This window comes from Amblyomma americanum, chromosome 7 (assembly GCF_052857255.1).
Source record: "Amblyomma americanum isolate KBUSLIRL-KWMA chromosome 7, ASM5285725v1, whole genome shotgun sequence".
NCBI lineage: Eukaryota > Metazoa > Arthropoda > Arachnida > Ixodida > Ixodidae > Amblyomma > Amblyomma americanum.
Genome location: NC_135503.1, coordinates 8,099,512 through 8,119,932, shown reverse-complemented (window position 1 = coordinate 8,119,932; position 20,421 = coordinate 8,099,512). Strand labels below are relative to the sequence as shown.

General features: G+C 43.7%; 1 protein-coding gene across 1 annotated transcript in view; it reads left to right on the top strand.

The window, feature by feature from the left end:
- The first annotated feature begins 320 nt into the window (after window positions 1-320).
- LOC144096930 (uncharacterized) overlaps window positions 321-20,421 on the top strand; it is a 39,195-nt gene continuing 19,094 nt past the window's right edge. Inside the window, exons 1-10 of the mRNA XM_077629741.1 lie at window positions 321-634; window positions 4,029-4,236; window positions 5,833-5,944; window positions 8,080-8,485; window positions 10,949-11,041; window positions 11,990-12,148; window positions 14,099-14,170; window positions 14,332-14,400; window positions 15,617-15,844; window positions 19,286-19,426. Of these exons, the coding sequence (XP_077485867.1) occupies window positions 530-634; window positions 4,029-4,236; window positions 5,833-5,944; window positions 8,080-8,485; window positions 10,949-11,041; window positions 11,990-12,148; window positions 14,099-14,170; window positions 14,332-14,400; window positions 15,617-15,844; window positions 19,286-19,426 (1,593 nt within the window). The 5' untranslated portion in view covers window positions 321-529. The remainder of the gene's footprint in view (window positions 635-4,028; window positions 4,237-5,832; window positions 5,945-8,079; window positions 8,486-10,948; window positions 11,042-11,989; window positions 12,149-14,098; window positions 14,171-14,331; window positions 14,401-15,616; window positions 15,845-19,285; window positions 19,427-20,421) is intronic.

Here is a 20,421-nt window from a genome sequence, read left to right as displayed (position 1 = left end):
AGGACAGTCCAGGCATAGCACGGATTACCTTCCAAGCTTTCTACCTCTTAATCAGCAAGTCTGAACGTATGCTTAAGTCCGAACGTATGCTTAAAAAACATATTAATGTCTTGAATAAAACCACCAGCAGAGACATAACAAAAGAACACTGCACGGCATGAAGGAACGCACCTGTTTCCACCCATCATGTCATACGCATGACGATTGTTTTAGAGCTTCGCTATTATAATAACGTACAATGCAGTTCAGTGTCCTTCTTTGTTGGAGCAACGCTGTAACGCGGGGCACATTGTCAAGACCCGACATACAGCCCACCCTTGACAGTCCTCTAGAATAGCTCACCTTCACAAGCCACGGAGCAATATTGGAGCCCGCTTTATTCAAGAAAGAAAGCTGCGTCGTTTGCCTCATATAACTGTGTCTATATACAGAAGTAATTGGTTAAAAATTTTAGCTGCAGCCCGCGAATATAAAGTGTTAGTATTACATAGAACGCTCATCGCTGCGGTTATTTTTAGTGTTTTTAAACATGAAAAACAGAAAGCTTAGTTACCTACTCTGTTTGTGTTCGGTCTTTTTTGAACTGACGCAATGCTCCTTGCTTAGACGCGATCAAGACGTCAACAAAACGACGGTGAGTGCGATATTTTTAGCTGAGACATATGTTAACCCCGGTCAAAATACTTTATTACGTACCCCATCTTACTATAGCACTATTTTAGCTCAAAATACCAATAAGGAAAGGCGTCAGGTAAGGAGACGTGATCTCGCCAATGCTATTCACCGCCTGTTTACTGGAGGTATTCCGAGGCCTGAATTGGGAACAGTTGGGAGTAAGAGTGAATGGAGAATTCCTAAATAATTTGCGATTCGCTGATGACATTGCCTTGCCTAGTCACTCAGGAGGTGAACTGCAAATCATGATCAATGAGTTAGACAGGCAGAGCAGAACGCTGGGTCTAAACATTAACATGCAGAAAACCAAGGTAATGTTCAGCAGTCTAGCAAGGAAACAACAGTTCACAATTGGCAGCGAGAGCCTAGAAATTGTGAAGGAATACGTAACATGGACAGTTGAGCGAGTTGGTACATCATTTTAAAACTTTCGAAAGCGCTGCTACGGGGGACACCAAGAGAAACAAAACGAAGGACAAGCGCTACTATCAACCGAAGTTTATTGGAAAAAACACATAAGGTTAAACAGCTCACACAAGGCAGCCAGCAGCGCATGCGCCTACCCTCAGAATGACTGAACAAATCACTGAGTTGAATTAAGATACCGAATTTCACAATCGTGGATGGCAAGAGATGGTGTGCTGACGCACATGTCGGAGTTTTTGTGAATATGAAATGCCTCAGATAATTCCCTTGTTAGCTGATTGGAATGCCTATAGAGAATGTTTGTACTATTGAACAGAGGTACACATGCATTTTTTTCTAACGGGTTAGAATGGTTAAGTCCGCAGTCTCTGTAACGCAGGGCCAAATTAGAGGAAGGAGCCACCTTTAAAGACGAATTATGTTGGCGTAGCCATAATCCGTCTTTAAAGGTGGTTCCTTCCTCTCCTTGCTCCTTACGAACTTAACCATTCTAACCCGTTAGAAAAAAATGCATGTGTACCTCTGTTCAATAGTACAAACATTCTCTATAGGCATTCCAATCAGCTAACAAGGGAATTATCTGAGGCATTTCATATTCACAAAAACTCCGACATGTGCGTCAGCATACCATCTGTTTCCATCCACGATTGTGAAATTCGGTATCTTAATTCAACTCAGTGATTTGTTTTGTCATTCTGAGGGTAGGCGCATGCGCTGCTGGCTGCCTCGTGTGAGCTACTTAACCTTATGCGTTTTTTCCAATAAACTTCGGTTGATAGTAGCGCTTGTCCTTCGTCGTCTTCTTTCTCTTGGTGTCCCCCGTAGCAGTGCTTTCGAAAGTTTTAAAACGAAGGAATACGTCTACTTAGGGCAGATAGTGACAGCTGATCCGGATCATGAGAGGAAGATAACTAGAAGGATAAGAATGGGGTGGAGCGCATATGGCAGGTTCTCGCAGATCATGAGTGGCCGTTTACCAATTTTCCTCAAGAGAAAAGTGTACAACAGCTTTATATTACCGGTACTCACCTACGGGGCAGAAACGTGGAGGCTAACGAAAAGAGTTCAGCTTAAGTTAAGGACTACGCAGCGAGCCATGGAAAGAAAAATGGTAGGTGTAACGTTAAGGGACCGGAAGCAGGCAGAATGGGCGAGGGAACAAACGCGGGTTTATGACATCCTAGTCGAAATCAAAAGGAAGAAATGGGCTCGGGCAGAGCATGTAATGCGAAGGCAAGATAACTGCTGGTCCTTAAGGGTAACGGAGTGAATTCCAAGAGAAAGTAAGCGTAGCAGGGGGCGGCAGAAGGTTAGGTGGGATGATGAGATTGAGAAGTTTGCAGGCAAATGGTGGATGCAGCTGGCAAAGGACAGGGTTAATTGGAGAAAAATGGGAGAGGCCTTTTTCCTGCAGAGGGTGTAGTAAGGCTGATGATGATGATAATGATGATGATTTTTAGCTCATTTTCATGGAAGATGATATTGCGCACTGCATTTTGGTTTGTGGGCTCACTTATTCAACAGCCCGGCATGCCATTCATTTGTCGTAAAACACTTTGCATGAGGTTATGCTCATTCGTAGTTCAGACCCGAAAAAGTGTCTTACAGTCATCTAGTGGTGTCTCACGGCCTCTTATATTTCTTGTACACCTTCCATGACCTCATCGTAATAATCTACAATAGCGCCAGCTTAAATAATGTGTGTATTTTCGCTGTAACCTCGAATAGCGTACATCACGATGTAAGATAGAGAGCTCTTCAATGACGCATCATGAGCTGTGGGGCCCTACTGCCCTAAATGCATGCACATTGTGCTTTCATTATAGTTAATATTTTTCTGAAGTGTTCAGCTCCTATAATGTACACTGACTCCCAGTCCTCTCAGGACAGCAGAATTTACCATTCTTGTAGCTTCCAAGACGCATAGAACGCAGTCATATGAATGACCACTGGCAATATTTAAGAACCACCATTTGCCGTCTCGTTTTCACCATGCCGGTCTGTCGACTCTTAGTACGCGCACGACTTTCGCGTTTGCTTGGTACATCCGTTTTTGAACGCCACTTGTTTTCCCCCCGATATTCGGCTGTGTGTATACTGGCTACTATATCTTGGGCTGGAAAAGGTGTACAAATCAGCACTTTTTAGTCGCCTTATTGAAATTCAGTTCTTGATTGCATATTTTTCTTCCTGTGAGCTATTTTTACCGATCAAAAGAAACACCTATCTAGCTTCATTTGTCCAGAAAATAAAGTATCCAATTTTTTGAAGGCTATTTCTCAAACTAGTAATGAATAGAAGTTTCGATAAAGCAACCATTTACCGAAAAATTATTACTGTTTGCATTTATCACAGTCATTTTGTGGCGTACATTACCATTCGCGTTCACAGCCTTGCAGTCCCCATGTTAAGACCTTCCAACCTCTGTTAGTATGCTGCGAAGTACAATTTAAACCCCGCAACTGCCATTTTCAATGAAAAATAGCGTGGAAGTAGGAGGCTGCAGCCTGAGGCAGAGCTTCGTACAATAACGATAAGCCAGGCGAATGCCTTTGGTTTCGGAGCTGCCTGCTAACAGGTACTACGTTTCGAATTCGCCCTCAAGTGAAGTGACGTGGAGCTTGAAGAGGAATAAAAGGTTTAGTCTTCAACATGCAACCAAAGAAATAAGAATTGTTTCTCATGCAGTACATTTATTTCTTTGGAATTGCAAGTGATAATTTTTTTGAAGGTGGTGTTAAGAGCAGAATTCGCTCGGGTTTAACCCGATATCTCACTTAAAAATATCTTGACATTGTATTATGTATTTCCTCATAACACGAGAAATAAAAGGTGTTCGATGAGCCGGGAAATATCGAGAAACATACGGAGAGCACGACCATTATAAAATAAAGCTGAATGTGAGACACTGAGGCCTCTCATTTCAGACGCAGTTAATAGCGTGCAATGGCTACCCCGTGGAAACACACTTCGTCAAAACCAAGGACTCGTACGTCATCACAATGCAAAGAATACCTGCCGGACGGGTGGAGCAACCAGGAGATCGAAAAGCACGAAAACCGGTAGTACTTTTGATGAGTGGTCTGGAAGCCAGCAGCGCAGACTACGTGGTCAACTTGCCGCATCAGAGTCTAGGTAAGCTTACTAGAAGCTTGGAGGCAGTTTACCGCTCCTAGTTTGCACGCCACTAATTGAGTTGCAGCAAGGGTTTCAAATAATCCATTTTTTGTTTCGTTATTTGTATACATTGACTGATCCTAATGCTAATGGCCGTGAAACGGTCTCCATCATTTGCGCGTTCTTCGACTGAAACAGCAGGTTTGTGGCCTACTCTCTCTGCACTTTCAGTTCCTCCTTCAGTCAGAATCATTATATAACATGTAAACTTCGCAAAGAACTCATAGTCAGAATTTCTCTGTGTATGTTGCTCTTACGCTTCAGCATTCCTGAAATTAAGAAAGCCATTTTTCTTTGATAACACATACATGCATGTTAATGGCGCCGCACCTATCTCAACGTCAGCAATAATGATATCTACTGTGTTTATTTCGGAATTCATCTGATTCTGTCATCCTCGAACTACTCCAGCAGATGAAAGGATAGTTTTTTTCCCGTTTTGCTCATCTTTGGTCGACACCTTCAGTCTGTGAGAGTGACTGTTTTCTTTTTCTTGTACCTTCGTTCCTGTATCTAGACGTTGCTTCTAAGTGTTCCTGTAAATTTGTCTTTAAAGGGTTTGTTTGCTTCCAAACAGGGGCATTGCTTTTACTCACAAAAGATAAGTTTTCAAAGAGAAGCTGCTTTTGTTATTTATATGTATTGACCAGATACACACGCTATATTCCTATAATGCAAAGGAATACACAGCATGATTCTCACTGACGATAGCTTTTTGGGGAGAAGAAATCTAGCGTCCAAAATGCCCGTCCTAGTGATGGGTGCACTATAAGTGGCACTAAACAGTGTTGAGGAAATTGTTTTCGTTCCGTGAAAAGTCGCGTCTTTACGTATCCCGATGTCAGAAACTTTAATATGCGAAGGAAAAAGCGTTCAGACGCCACCATCAAATTTGAGGCAGAAAAAATAATTGCGACATCAGCAGAAAGAAAACAACCTTGCTTTCAGTAATCCTATTGTAGTTCTGGAACAAGTTTTAAGTTACGTTGACACGTGCTAGAGCTGTGCGTTCCTTCCCGTATGTGTGTCCTGCACATGTGACGCATGCCTGCACATTTCATTAGTTCCATGCTGTCATAAAGCTATCACACGGCCAACACATGCCACACAGGCCTACACAATTCTTGATGTGCAGTGTCCTGCTATCACATTGATATCACTGTGAGCTATTCCGCCACTACGTATATAGATGGGATGGCACCGCCATTCTTAATTAAGCACAATATATTTTAACCCCAGAAAACTCTGCATTGAAAGCATGCGCCAATAACACGTTCTGCTTTTAAAAGCGGAGATCACGACGGCTAAGTTATGCACAGTGATAGATCGCCACATTGTGGAACACAAAGATAGCACCAGTGTTTTACTGCCGCGTGTTCACGTCGTTCTCTGAATTTTCAGCATCGAATGAAAATTATAATTTCTTTTAAGGCTAACGCCACGCCTGATTATAGCATTAAAAGGAAAAACTACACTGACTTACGCTTTAATATCGTCATTTATTTTCGTCACATTTCTGTGTTGCTTGTTTTTCCAATGCTTTTTTATCCTTAGGTTTCATACTAGCAGACCACGGTTTCGACGTGTGGTTGGGCAACGTGAGGGGCACCCACTATTCAAGGCACCTCTGTTTAAAGAGAAGGAACAAAAAGTTTTGGAATTTCAGGCGAGTGCCTTGCAACATCTCGCGAATTTTCTTGTTTTTTCCAGGATACCGAATACGGCGCAGGAGAGAACAATAATAATAATAATTGGTTTCTGGTGGAAAGGAAATGGCGCAGTATCTGTCTCATATATCGTTAGACACCTGAACCGCGCCGTAAGGGAAGGGATAAAGGAGGGAGTGAAAGAAGAAAGGAAGAAGAGGTGCCGTAGTGGAGGGCTCCGGAATAATTTCGACCACCTGGGGATCTTTAACGTGCACTGACATCGCACAGCACACGGGCGCCTAAGCGTTTTTCCTCCATAAAAACGCAGCCGCCGCGGTCGGGTTCGAACCCGGGAACTCCGGATCAGTAGTCGAGCGCCCTAACCACTGAGCCACCGCGGCGGGTAGGAGAGAACAAGGACAAAGAAGACACTTAAAATATAGGCGTCCGGCGCCACTTACAAATGATCTTTATTCGCACATGCCTGCTCATTTATAACACAACCCAGCCATATCATAGGTGCCCTTCAAAAAGACAAACCGTCAACGAACTATCAGAACACAATATCTTATAGTCATTGCTTACGGGCTACAACAAGTAAACAAAAGAAAGCATCGCAATAAATACAGAAAGAGAAAATAAGCGGACTCAGTCCCATGATCATCCAAGTGCTACAGTTCAAAAAGCAGCAACACTGGGAACGTGAATTAAATTCAACACTCCTACAAACATTAAAAACGAGCGAATGAAAGATGACCAACAAGAACATGGTGTACAGGAAGCGGACATCAAAATTTAAAACGTAAAGGAACCCTACGAGAAAATCGTCTATGCGTAGCTGAAACTTAAAGAAGTAAAGGCATTTAAAACAGTCAGAAAGCCGTAAATGGCCAACAGGAGCACACAAAAAAATGCGAGCATGAAATTCAAGAAACCGCAGGCACCTTTAGAGAAAAACAGTCTCCACATCACTCAGCGTTATGGACAGCCAGCTTAGGCATTTCTCTTCAGATTTCTTGATAAAATGAACGCCAACTGTCACTCCCTAAATTCAGTTCCCCTCTTTTTAAAAATCTTTTTTTAATAAGACTCAGTGGCACGGTGTCCGGTTTTCTCCAAGGATTCCTGTAAGTTACATTTAATTTCATGCTCGCTTTTCCGTGTCCCTGTTGTCATTTAGTGCTATTAAAATGATTAAATGCTCTCGCTTCTGTTAGTTTTACAGACGCAGAGACGTCGACACCTGCCTGAGGAACTAAATCCAGCTCAGCAAAGCCTACGGTCAAATTGATGTTTCTCTCCTCAACCGCATCGCGTGCAAAGTGAGAAGTAATGTGAAAAAATCATCTTATCAAATCATGTACCAAATAATTACTAACTGCTTGCAACAGAGATAGGTTTTTATTTGTTTGCGGACGATTTTCGCAAGCTCATGAAATCTGGGCAAGCGCTTGCAGTTCGTTCTGCAGGCACCACGTGTCATGTGGCGCAGAACACTCCAAATCATCGCGGAAATATCGAATGTTGGGTGAATCCCATCGATTTTTTAAGCCCATCGGAAAAATTGTGAGCACAGGAAATGTTTCATAGGTGAGATTTCGCAGCAAGGCCAGAGATTCAGCCAAGATAATCACCACGTTAGCATAGAATCTCTCGGGACTCTTTAGTTAATTGTCTCAAAATATCAAGTTTAATATATACTCACCGCGGCGGCACTGACCGCGGCCGACCGCGTTTCGATGCAGGCGAAACGCAAAGGCGCCTGTGGGCTTTGTGAAATCAGTGCACGTTAAAGATACCCAGGTTTTCGAAATTATTCCGGAGCCCTCCACTACGACACCTCTTTCTTCCTTTCTTCTTTCACTCCCTTCTTTATTCCGTTCCCTTATGGCGCGGTTGTCCGCCGATATGTGAGACAGATACTGCGTCATTCCCTTTCCGCAAAAGCCAATTTTTTTCACTGAGTTACGTGGTGTTCGCTACTGATAGGCAACAGATGGCGTTTGTTGCTGATGCCCAGGAAAGCTTGGCATGCTCAGAATAATGAAGCCAACGTCTTCAAACGTAATGCGAGCACAATTCTTAAGTGCGAATAACGTGTTCTCTTTCGTATCAGTCGTACCTGCTCGTGTTGAGCCTGTGCACTTGACAGAGTCGAAGTATTAATAAGCGCCAAACACTTCTCTTTGAGGCCTGCATTCCATGTTTACGTCTTCCTGTTTATTTTAAAGACCTCTTTAGTATTCCCTATCCTGCAAAAAAAGGAACAGAAGGACAGTGAAACCTTTGCCTCAAAAAAGGTATTGCGCATAATGAATGCAAGTTTGCATGAGTGCATGCAGTGGGTATCGTTACTTTTCCACATGTGTACGTATCTTGGTACATATATATTTTACTTTGTTCGCAGCCTCGACGAGATGATTAAGTACGACATACCAGCTCAAGTAGATTACACCCTGTCCAAGACGGGGCAGCGCACGCTGCAATACGTTGGCTGGTCTCAAGGATGCGGCATTATGTTTGGATTGCTTGCTGAGAAACCGCAGTACAATGAGAAGGTAAGAACACAGAGAGCGTATTGCCGCGAATCGAGAATTTCGTCGCATATATAATATTTCTTTTCAATTCTTGTCAAACAAGGATTTGTCCACCAGGCCTCCACTCAATAATTAAGCTTGCATGGCGTTTTATGCCAGTCGACACATAAATGAACAGAACACTGAGCTTTAGGAACTTGTTTATTTCTGCTCAACAGAAAACTTGCTGTCTAAGATGCTCGATTCGGCAACAGTGTTGGTAGAAACGCTATAAAAAATTTTTATAAAGAATTTTCCGACCAGTGCGTGCGCCTGTTCTTATATAGGCTGATAGTGGAAACCGCGTTCTGCGAAAGCGATGGCGATTGCAGATTGGCAGAAGGGATGTACCGAAGGATAATTAGAATCTCTACTCCAGACAGTAATTAGATATTTTTAATTTAAAATAGCATTCATTTCAGTTTCCACATCCAACGCTATTAATGACGTGCACCAGGTCGACGAAGGTTTTTCGAAACCGTGGTTGCCCCTTCATTCAAGAAATGCAAAACACAGTGGCGCCATCTAGTAACTGAAGCTAAAAGCACATCTTCGGCGATCCGAAAGGTCCGCTTATTTTCATTTAAGGGGCTCACTGGAGAGAGCGCAAAGTTGAGTAAAACATGAGGAACACTCCTGAAGGAAAGAAACACTGTACTTTTAAAACAAATCAGTGATATTTTACCGATATGTGGTCGCATGGTGCACTACACTAGTAATAGCAGTATTGCACCGCAAGATGACACTTCATGTGATTTTAAATGCCAAATTAAAACTATAAACACTAGTGTTTTCGAAATTGCAGTGCTCAATTCTCACAATATGAGGCACGATCTTTTCATTTTCAAAATAAACTCGGGAACGGTTTTGGTCGGTGGTCGGTGCCTTTAAGAGCCTCGCAAACACTCCAGTATATCTTCTTATTCCAAATGTTGGGGCGCAAAAGCAAATATGACCAGATTTGCTTTTGTGCTTCAGTCTCTAAATATGGATGAGTGGGGTATTAAACATCGAATCACCCGCACGTGGCTTTTGCTAGAAACCTTAAACAGGTACATACAAAAAAGTTCGAAAGCAAGCTAAAACGATATGTATTGATTTGTGGACGTAAGGAGATTTCATTCCTAGGGGTTGGTTGGAACATAATTGAATGTTTTTTTTTTAATGTCGTCCGTGGAGCGGCACAGCATTTCCACGCACATCGAGTGACTTCAAGGTGCACTTGCCTCAATTACTGCGACGTCACCTTACTTAGTCGTTGTTCACAGAAACAAACAAGCTAGCTCTTGCCGGTGGCGCCGACGTCATCAGGAATGTGGTAGTCCAGGTTGACCTCTCAACCGTGGCGCACAAATGCACTTTATCGCTGGCGCCGACCGAGACAAAAAAAATGGTGGAACAAAATTGTTTGTAATTAAATGTGAACCCTGCGCACTAGCTTTTGAGCTCATTTTCATGATCCCCATAGGACCAAAGGTCTCTTTGAAGGCAAAAAAAAGGACAGCCAGAAACTTCGTGCTCTACACATGCGTTTGTTAATTTGTCAACATTTACCTTGCTGGCCGGTCAGATTACGCACATCCTCAAAAAGCTGGGAGAACGAAAATAATCCATTTATAATGTAAAATCATGCAGTTATTTGAGAACAGCGTTGTATTTGAGCTGTAAACAAGCAGTTTAAACAAGTGTGCAAAACTGCAGGGCCTTAGAAACATGACGAGTATCGCTCCCCCCCCCCCCCCTCACCCCCAAAGGAAAAGAAACATACTAACTTTCAGAAACTCGAAAATTACCCCTCTCTTCATTTTTACGCGCAACTTTCAAGATTTCTTCTCTAACTTTATAGCCGAGAACAATGATTTACTTATCATCAGCGAAAAGCAATAATGTACTATATTCTCGTCGTAGCAGCCAGCCCTGTCAGCAAGCAGAAGAGGAACGCATGAAAGGCCCACAAGAGAGGCATGCAGTGAGCATATGGCCTGCTTTATTTCCGGAAGTGCTCGCTAGTTCGCCAGTCAGCTGCACAGCATCTAAAGCCATGCTGCCCAGGTAGATATCCTGGCAACAAAGACCGTCCTGCTTGAACGTCAGAGCAACATATGTCAGTAAATTTGCTAATAATTAAAGCACGGTGTAGTGTTAAGAAAATTTCATATTGCAGTCACAACAGACAGTCAGGTTTCGAGTGTACCGAAAAGCGGCTTATCATTTCTGCAATCCTGCGAGCGGCTAAACGCTGCTGGCCGGTCCAGCTGCACGAAAAGAAAGTAGATGCACGAATTGGTAAATAAAGCACATAAATGCTTGGTGTGACTGGTAAGTCTTCATAATATGCCAAAGAGAAGGTACCCTACAAGTGATTTCACTTTCACTGAAATGCACTCGCCCCTTTTGAGGTTTTTCAAAAACCGTGAAAGGGCCTCTTTTTTCTCCCTCCACTAGATTCAGCTCTTCCACGCGATGGCACCGGCAGTATTTTTGGGCCACATGAAGTCAGCTTTAGGGCGCCTGGTTTCTTTTTCTAAACCGTTGTTGGTAAGTCATCCATTTTATGTTTTCTACCCTGCGCCTGTTCAGTGCTGCCTACATTTTAAGCATGTGCTTTCTTTGTTTGAATGACTCCCCTCAGAGCCGTCTGGCCTAATAGTTTATGTCAGCATGGCAGGCTTTGCATTAAAGCAAAAAAAAAATTTGTCTAATTTATATTTTGCGAAGCTTGGTAAGCAAAGTTGTACTGCATGGGCGAGAAATTTATTCAGGCCACACTCTGAACAGAAATAAAAAGTAAGTTTTCTCAGGCGCATTTCCTTTTGGGACTAGGATATGCTGTCCAAGTCCCGAGTAGAATTCGATCATTGAATAGAGGAATGCAAAAGGCATATTCCCACTACAAAGCATAGTAACTTGATGCAGTTACTAGTGGGAGGAGGCTTTTAAACGTGGCACCGGGAATGCTCAGGTTGACAACTAGAGGAGACTGCAGCTTCGTACCTGCGAGATTTTCCCATGTTAAAAAGAGGGGACTTGTTTCCGCAGCCGGCCTTATTTATTCAGCTTTTTTATTGACGTAAATATAGCCCAGAAATTTTGCGGCATGCCCTGCCCGGAAGGGGAGTGCTCTAGAGGACAACTTACTCCCTTCTCACTCCCACATTGGTTAATTCCTGTTTAGAGTGCATGGTAGGTGGTAATATTCCAGCACAAAATTTAGACGAAAACCTGGACGGGTGGCGTCCTAACCCGAAGCACTGTAGGCCCCAGAGGCCATGGACAGCATGCGTAGCTTCAGTGTCAGCTGCATGGGACGTGGCATGGGTCATAAATAACAGTATTATTGTTTTTTATTGCCCTATTTTTGTTGGTTGTTGTGGTTTCTGCCGTTTTTTTTTTCGTCGTCATCATTCTCGCCCCGTCGTGGCTACTGCTGCTGTTTGTGTTCTTGGCTTAGGGTGTTGTGTTCCTCTTTTTCTGGTGCTGTTACAGGGTATTGCCCAATTCGTTTTCAAAGGATCGATGATGGCGAAAGAAGACAAGCTTTTCCACAAATTAAAAAAAAAGACCTGTCGGGGCAATTTTCGAGGCCTCCCCTGCTTGACTTGTTTCTACTTTCTCAATGGTGGTCTTCCTGTGGAACTGAATACGGTAAGCTGTTTCCTTTGTTAACTATAAGCGCAGGTAGGCAGAACCCAAAGTCTCCCCAGAAGAGTAATCGTGAGGATAAAAAAAATTGTCCAGCTTTTCAGAGGAATTTCAAAGAGTTGCAATGCCGCTCTTGGAATATCACCGCAAAATATGAGCTTCTGCAGCTAACATACATCAAAGTACAACAAAGGTTTTGGCGACAGTGCTACGTCATACCGCGTTAAATGTAACTACATTCTGACCATGCTTCAGCAACGTCTCGACACTACGCAAAATACGCTGGCAATGAAAATGAGACACTTTCCCTGATTTTTGGCGACTAAGTGATCGAAATAGAGTAATCCGGGAAAGAAAACTCAAGAGGAGCTCGCTTTACGGCAAAAAGGTCATTTATCTGTCTCTTAGACGTTGGACAAAAACAACTGGAGCGATAAGTTTTACCTTTCTCACATCATGCTTTGACCCCCCATCTTTTCCTACAAAGCAACGACTATTCGCATAACGCATCCCGAGTTTGTGCCACTTCAAGCCTAACGGCGCTTTAGCACTGGTTGTTGCGGTGAGCGGCAGGTAGAAGAAATGGAATACTTGAACGGGCTGTCTTAGCCGTAGGCAGCATTACGGCCAACTCAGTGTCACGTAGTGAGTTTCATCTCATTATTTATTGCCTTTAATAATTTATAAATTATAACACACTACATATGCATTGCAAGCACGGGCGGGAAAACGCTATGCATTTATATTGCAGACAAATTTCATTTCAAACGTCATTTGTGATTTGAAACCCTTCACACTGCAAGCGGCGAAATCAACTCAGGCTCCGTCGGACCCTGTTTTAAAGTTTTCTACCGCTGCTATACCTTTGTGTTCATTCTTACCTGATACTCTTTTATATAACTTCCCTACTTATTTGTCGTGTATATGATGTAATGCATCACCCCACCTTGTCTTTATACTGTCTTCTCTTTAAGCCACCATATATTAGGACCCCTCTGATGAATGCGGCAGTTAACGCCGGCCGGGAAATTTCTTTTTATATTCTTCATCAAACAATCTATCGCCCCCATCACTATTACCACCGCCGCCGCCACCACATTTACTACTACCCTTCTTGCGGCTGCTGCTGCTGCTGCTACTACTACTGCTACTACTACTACTATTAGTACTGCAAAGGTCTCTTAATGTTCCAAGGGCGGCGCACATAGCATGGATTGGAACTCCGAACTTTTGGCTTTGGCAATCGCATTTTTTTCAACTTTTATCCCAGCGGCGCAAAATTTGGCAGCGCCACATGAAAACTTGCTCAGACACAGCAGAAACGATGTCAGCGTTAAGACTGAAAGAAATATTAATACCTGCGATGGAAGACAATGCAATTCTGCGTCTTTCCACAATTGCGTACGACTAAAATTAGGCTTCCTGTCCTTACTACATTTTCTTTTGGTCTTTTAAATGCATAGGCTCATAAATCTGGCGTTACTAAGGCTGGTAAATAAAAATCCTTTTTAGATTACTGAAAGAGAATCCTTCGATATAATCGTTCCTCCTCAGCAGATTTATTTTCTGCGACCGTATTCATACAGTAAATATATATCAGTAAAAAAGACTCAAGTTTCCCTCGACAAGTTTCCGTAAGCGGACTTACGAAATATGGTGTGGACCAGTTCAAAGATTAGACTTCCTGAGACCTCTTTCAAAAAAATGCCACCTGTTATTACGCATGTCGTTTTGTCATTGAACAGGTTGCTGATGCTGCAACATGCACTGATGACATGGGGTAGTTGTTTCTTTTTCTTTTTTTTGGGGGGGGGGTGGCGGAAGGGAGGAGGAGAGCACAGTTGATTTAGCTGCTAATAATAATGGCTCCGGCCGCCCCTCTGCACGACCTTTAATTATGACCATATCGAACTTAACGTGGCATCGCGTGTTTTTATGCCTTGCTCGCAACAGACGAGGCTACCCGTGTACCTGAGCAATGCCCCTTCTGGAACGTCAGTCCGGAACATTCGTCACTTCGCGCAGGTAGGTAGCATTATTAACACGCACATGCACGCCTGGGCTGAATCTAATGGACATCATTTGAATATTTTCTGCCTGCTTGTGAGCATCCTCACATTATGCAACACTGCAGTTGAGGTCTCTCGCATTTTAACTTCTTATTCTCGATTTCTTATTTCTTCCAGTTGGTCAGGTCTAAGCGTTTCCAAAAATTTGACTGGGGACGCAAGAAAAACCTGCAAATATACGGTCAGGTACGAATAATTTTGGGAATGAGCATCTAGAATTGCATTGCCTTCGACACAACACTGTTCCATCGGCGCGCTGCAGAAAGCGCCACAGCCCACGCTTCATGTCTACCAATGTGTGCGCTTTTCAAAAAGTTGTTTTTAGGCACTACGGCAATTAGCGCGGGGGACATCGTTTGTTAGACCGTGACATTTAAGGTATCCTCAAAAAACAACCCAACATTTCAATAATTTCATCTCATGTACTACTTTAGAACCAAGTTACTAAGTATTTATTGCGGATGTCAAAGGCTGGTGCTTTAAATGAAGAATGAGCGCTTAATGCGTATTGATACTGGTCATATGACTAGCATATTCTTCAAGCTAACTAGGCTTTCGACTACAGTTAGAAAACCAGACCGGTTTATTATATAACTTTTTTGGGCCATCTTGAACGAACAGTCCTGAATATATGTCGGAAACTCACAAGGAGCATTGAAACAATAAGAAAAAAGAATTCTGAGTAAAAATAAAACTTCTGAGCAAAGCTCCAGAAAGTACTCATGCATGTCTTATTACATATGGAAGACATGCGCAGAAGATACCGCAAATTTTTATGGACACAGACGCCGTTATTTTTCAAGGAAGTTAGTGCAAGAAAATAAAATTCACACATCAGTCGACTACCGCAACACACTGTCCATCTGGCTATCAAGTAATCGCGTGACCTCTATTCTTGTACCCGGACACGCGTAGCGAAAACTCGGGATGGACCAGATAGACACGCGCAATACCTAAGTACCTTTTAACCACTGACGGGATGATTTACCTACCTCGTTTTTCTTTGTGCGTGTGTGTGTGGGGAGGGGGGGGGAGAGTCCTTTTACGCTTCCTTCACCGCAGACGTGGTGTGTCGTCTAGTGAACAGTGCCAAAACTTGGCATTGGTATTCAACATATCCGGGACAAATAGCAGCAATATGATTTCTACACTGAAATACTCCATTAGAATTGAAGTGACGTCACGTAAGACGTCACTTCAACGTTCTATAGCAACGCGACATGGTGAGTGGTCGGACCAAAGTGACGTCACAAGGGGCCGTATAGAGACGACACGCGCACTTTTCTAGAGAATAAGACAAATAATACAGGATAAACAGTGCATTCACCACCCCACAGACCTGTCGCTGAATCTCTCGTTTCCTATGTGTCTCTGCGTTACAACAACGTGTCTCTTTATACAGAGACGGCCCCCGCTGTACAAGCTCGGAAGGGTGACCGCCCCGGTTGCTATTTACTGGGCCGACGGTGACGTTTTGGCCACCCGACGTGACGTCGCGGAGCTCACGAGAAGGCTGCCCAACGTTGTCCTCAAGTACAAAGTCCCTGTCCCTGGATTCACGCACTTGGACTTTGCCTGGAGCAGCCACGCCTGGAAGCACCTCTACAAGAAAATGCTTCAGATGATGAAAGCCTGCGCTTTTAGTTAGCAGGATACGTCAATGAAAGACAGTTCAGGAAAGCATGCACTGTATATAACTTACGAATCGAGATTGAAGCTCTCCTATTGTTCTCCCTCCTAAACCGATGTTTTGCTTCGGTCAGAGAACTTTTTCATTTAGTGCCTAAAAAGGTGTTTCAATAACGAACACTTCCCTTATCTGTACAGTGCCCTAAATATCGGTTATATGCAAAAGCAAAGGTATGACAATGAAACTAGTGATGAAGTGCAGTGCAACTGAGAGCCAATGAGAGGCGAGGTAAATAGAAAGAAAAACACAGAAAGGCAGGTAAGTAAACCAGACTGTGATCTGGTTCAAAGACTGCTGTACCCTTCCCCACAGTAAGCGAACTTAAGTCCACAGAGAAAAGAAAGCACGTGGGGAACAGAACATGTGTAGAATGCGCGTAATGAATAGTGGTGCACTGTGGAAAACGTCCAGACAAGCCAGCTGACTTGAGAAAACACAGCCATACTTCCTGAGCCTTGAGAGATGCCTTACAGTGTCAACCAGTAAGAAATACATCACGCACGTACGTATGACACAAAGGCGGGGATTCTGAGAATAAAATCGCTCGATCCTTCAGAATTAGCACGACATAAAACATAACCCTGCAGCTCAGCAATCGCCGCGTAGGAAGCATTAACGGTGATAGGAAGCAAAGAATGCACCAGTGCGATATTGGTACGGCAGGACGGTCTTAATGACTCAAAGCTACGCATGGGCTTTGAAAGACGTCGTGCTATAGGTTCCAGGTTAATGTCGGTCAAAGTGCAGCGACACTGCATAGTACAGGGGCGTTTTTGCGATTTGCCTCCACCAAAATGCACGCCGCCGCAGCCGGCATTCGATCCAGCGCCCTTGGGCTCAGGAGCAGAATTCCACGTACACTGCGGAAGGTGCAGCAGCACTGGTGCATAAGATTAGCAGCCCGGTTTCGGAACGTTGTCTTGTAAATGAACTAAGCCTTCTTGCTTTATGATGCTTTTTATTTTTGAATCCGTTGTCTGAGGTACTCTTGTAAACCTTATCACGGAAACAAGCTCAAAGCGCGGCGGCGAGCAGCGTATACATGCAGGTGAGTTCCCGTGTGCCTCTTGGTCCTTCACGGCATGTAGAGAAATAAGGCCGGAGCAAAAAAGTCACGTGACAATCTCTCACCTATCGCTTACCTTCATTGCTAGACCGATGTTGGCGGTTGCTTTTCAATAAACCAGTGAACTGTAACCGCGTATACGTGTTATTATTTAGCGGCACGCCATTAAACCAGATTCTAACATGTTCTCAGAAAGTGGCTTTGTATATTTTTTTCCGCCAGACACGTCTTGTCCTTTAACTTAAATGAAGTTTGGTATCTAGATAAGGAAGACTGATTCCAAACGCGACGAATTTCATTATGGTTGTGAGAAGTTCGCTGATGAAGATATATATGATATATATCTGTTAAGTTATTCTGTATTAACATTTATCGGTGACCTCGTAGAGATTACTCCAGACAGAAGAAGGCTTTAGTGCGCTAGCACTTATACCGGCCTTTCCCCGCATTTAACCTTTGGGTGTTCGTGTGTTTGTTTATCTGCTTGTCTGAAGCTGCGGCAAGCGACCAACGGCGTGCGCCGTCGGCAGATGGCCACCCACGATAATGGCCAGTCGTATGCGTGCACACTTAACTAGCAGCACAGCGATAGCTTTGCTCTCACGGCAAGCACACGATTGGTTACAATAGTAGCCGACGGACAGCTGCTGGCTCCTGGAGCGAGAAACGAGCTGTGTGGTCCAGTTTTGCTGGCCAGAAATGGTCGGCTGCGCGGTCGGCTGGAGTCAACCGCTCAATAGTCCCCCATGTGCTCAAATTGCTATTTGTTCGGTGATACTGAAACATACGTGTTCTGACGTGACAGAAGCGTCAGTTCCAATAAATCCTTAATTCCAAATAAATCAGCTTTCTTTGTTAACATTGAGCTAATGAGAGCACTGACACATCTTGTAGCCAACCAAGGACGCCACCACCACCAGCCTCTGGCATCTTGCGTTTGAGGGGAGGCTACGTACACCTTTTGATATATACCCCGGGATACAAAAAATAATTGAGCGGACAAGGGAAGAGAAATGAGGGACTCATTATGACATACATATGAAGGAAGCCAACAGCCACCGAAACCAAGAAGCATAAGAGATTTTTTTTCCATTTTGGTTTTGAGCAATGGGAGATTAACACCATAATTATTTTATCGCTTAAAAATCATTGATTAGAAAGCAGAGGGAAAAAAGCAAAAAGAGCATAAAGATAATTAGCACATCAACCGTGGATGCTTGTCAGTCCTTAACTTCCTTCCACTCTGTTCTGAAATCGATTTTTTTTCATTAATTTATTTAAGAACATTTCTTCGTACTTTCAGTGCATGCAAAACTTAATTAAAACACCGTATTGTCAAATCATGCCTAAACCTAAGTCCGAAAACTGATGCCGTTCTTGAAAGAACGCATCATTTTTGTGATCGCAAACTGAGTAAACTACTATAACTTACTACAATGAGACATTGCGATGATAGGCTATGCTAATAAATTTGAATAAAACCCCTGTCATATTCCCAAGCTAGACATCTCTGTTTATTGTTTTATATTCTGAAGGAAGTACCTGTACGCATTATTTATGCCTCGTTGCCCAGCCAAGTCAACCAGCCGCTTCGAATGCACTGTGCGCTCCTTAGTCGGCACCATTTTCACATTTTGGTTGCTGCCACAAGGAGGTGGTTGCGCGTCCTTAATCTATGAGCTTGTAATGATCCTTACAATAACTCTTCTTGAAGTATGGGGCATTGAAATGTGTCCCCCTCCCCCCCGCTTCCTCTAACTAACATCGGGCAGGGATGTCCAATTGCCCTATCAGACCATCCAAAGCGCCGTGAGCTAACGAAAAAAAAAAAACAAGCCGTACGAAAACCAACGCTTACCTCTGCACCTTCACCGCGAAAGCCCGAGATTTAGAGCGACGCCTTGAAACCATGCTGTATCTGTTTCGCAGGTGGAAACCGGCCACTTACAGAAAGCGAACAAAGGCACACTGCGCCAGCGAACACGCGCGAGGCGAAGGCAAAACACATGCTCATTGCCCCTTCTCTCCGTCATCAGCCCGGCGATTGTTATCTGAACTTCGCTATTTGCAGTAGAATACAATGCAGTTCGCTGTCTTTCTTGGACCATTGTGAGGCGACGTCCAGTCTCCGCAGTTTTCTAGAACCGTCCATCTTCACAGAAGGCCGAGTGTATTCGGAGGGACAGAACCAAATGGTTAACGTGTAGGGCTCCGTTTTTTCACGTAAAAAGTGCGTTCGTTTTAACTTACATTGTGTCCAGTTAAGTGTCTGATTCTGAAGTTCAGCTTCTAATTGAAGATTCGCGTAAAAAAAGAGACACTTCATTGGGAATATCCGGATTGCAGTAGATATGGAGAAGAGAGTTGTTGTACTCCTCCTGGCGTTGTGTCTGGCCTTCATTGAACCGACGGCATGTTGGCTGCTCAGACACGGTGAAGACGACAGAAAAAGAACGGTAGGTGCTGCACTGCGAAAACTCTTCATGTTGCATGGCGTATTTCGGTTTAAGGACTAATCTAGTGAACATTACCCATTTGCAGCAAAGCATCTGTTAAGAATAGCCGCAGCTGTTCATTCTCAAGACCCCTGATGCCTTGCCGTTTAGTGCGAAAGACCAATTTCCGATGGGCAAACTCCGAGCAAGATCTTGTAACGTTTGTATGCTTGCGGTGTTTGTGGGTTTGTGCCAAGCGAAAGTAATAAATAAAAAGGAACCAAATAAACATCCATAACTAAGAATCTAACCCGCAGCGCCGCGAACAGATCACCACTGCGCGAGAGCAATAGGCTATCACCGCAGCCGAACAGGCCTCGTGTTAAACTGAAAAACACTATCGCGCTGTGCACTGCACATCGTCTTCTTCATCCACTAATACTACTATGAAACTAGCATTCACCATTTGAGCCATGTGGCGGTAGTGACAGAAAGATGTGCGCTGCAGGCGTTGGCGTGGACAACGGCTTTGTGGCAGAAACGCGGCACAAGAGGAATACGCGTTGGCGTTGACAACATTGCTGCTGAAACTCGGCACTGGAGAATAGGCCGCTGGCCCACATTAGGTAAATTGCCATTGACGATGGAAAAGTGGAAGACTCGCATAACTGGCATAACTGGATCGGTGGAAACCTCAATAGCGCTTTCAGGTACATGTCGGTGGTGTCCACCTAAAAAAGATGCTGTCGCACAACATTTCGTGGTCAGCAATGCCAAACAGCCATCAATTTTTTTTTCTCATCTGATCTATTTCGAGTTAGCGTGATACTAGCACAGCAACTCGGCCTGAGAGTGAGTGGCCGCGATACAACAAACACACAGTCCGCGATGTTCTTCGAGATGTTAATTTATTCCACCAAAGGAGAACGTCCGTTCAGAACTAACTGCCGAGCATCTTCTCTTACAAGCATGGAGGTTAATGCTCCGCTCATTATTTTAAGAGTTACTGCTTGATT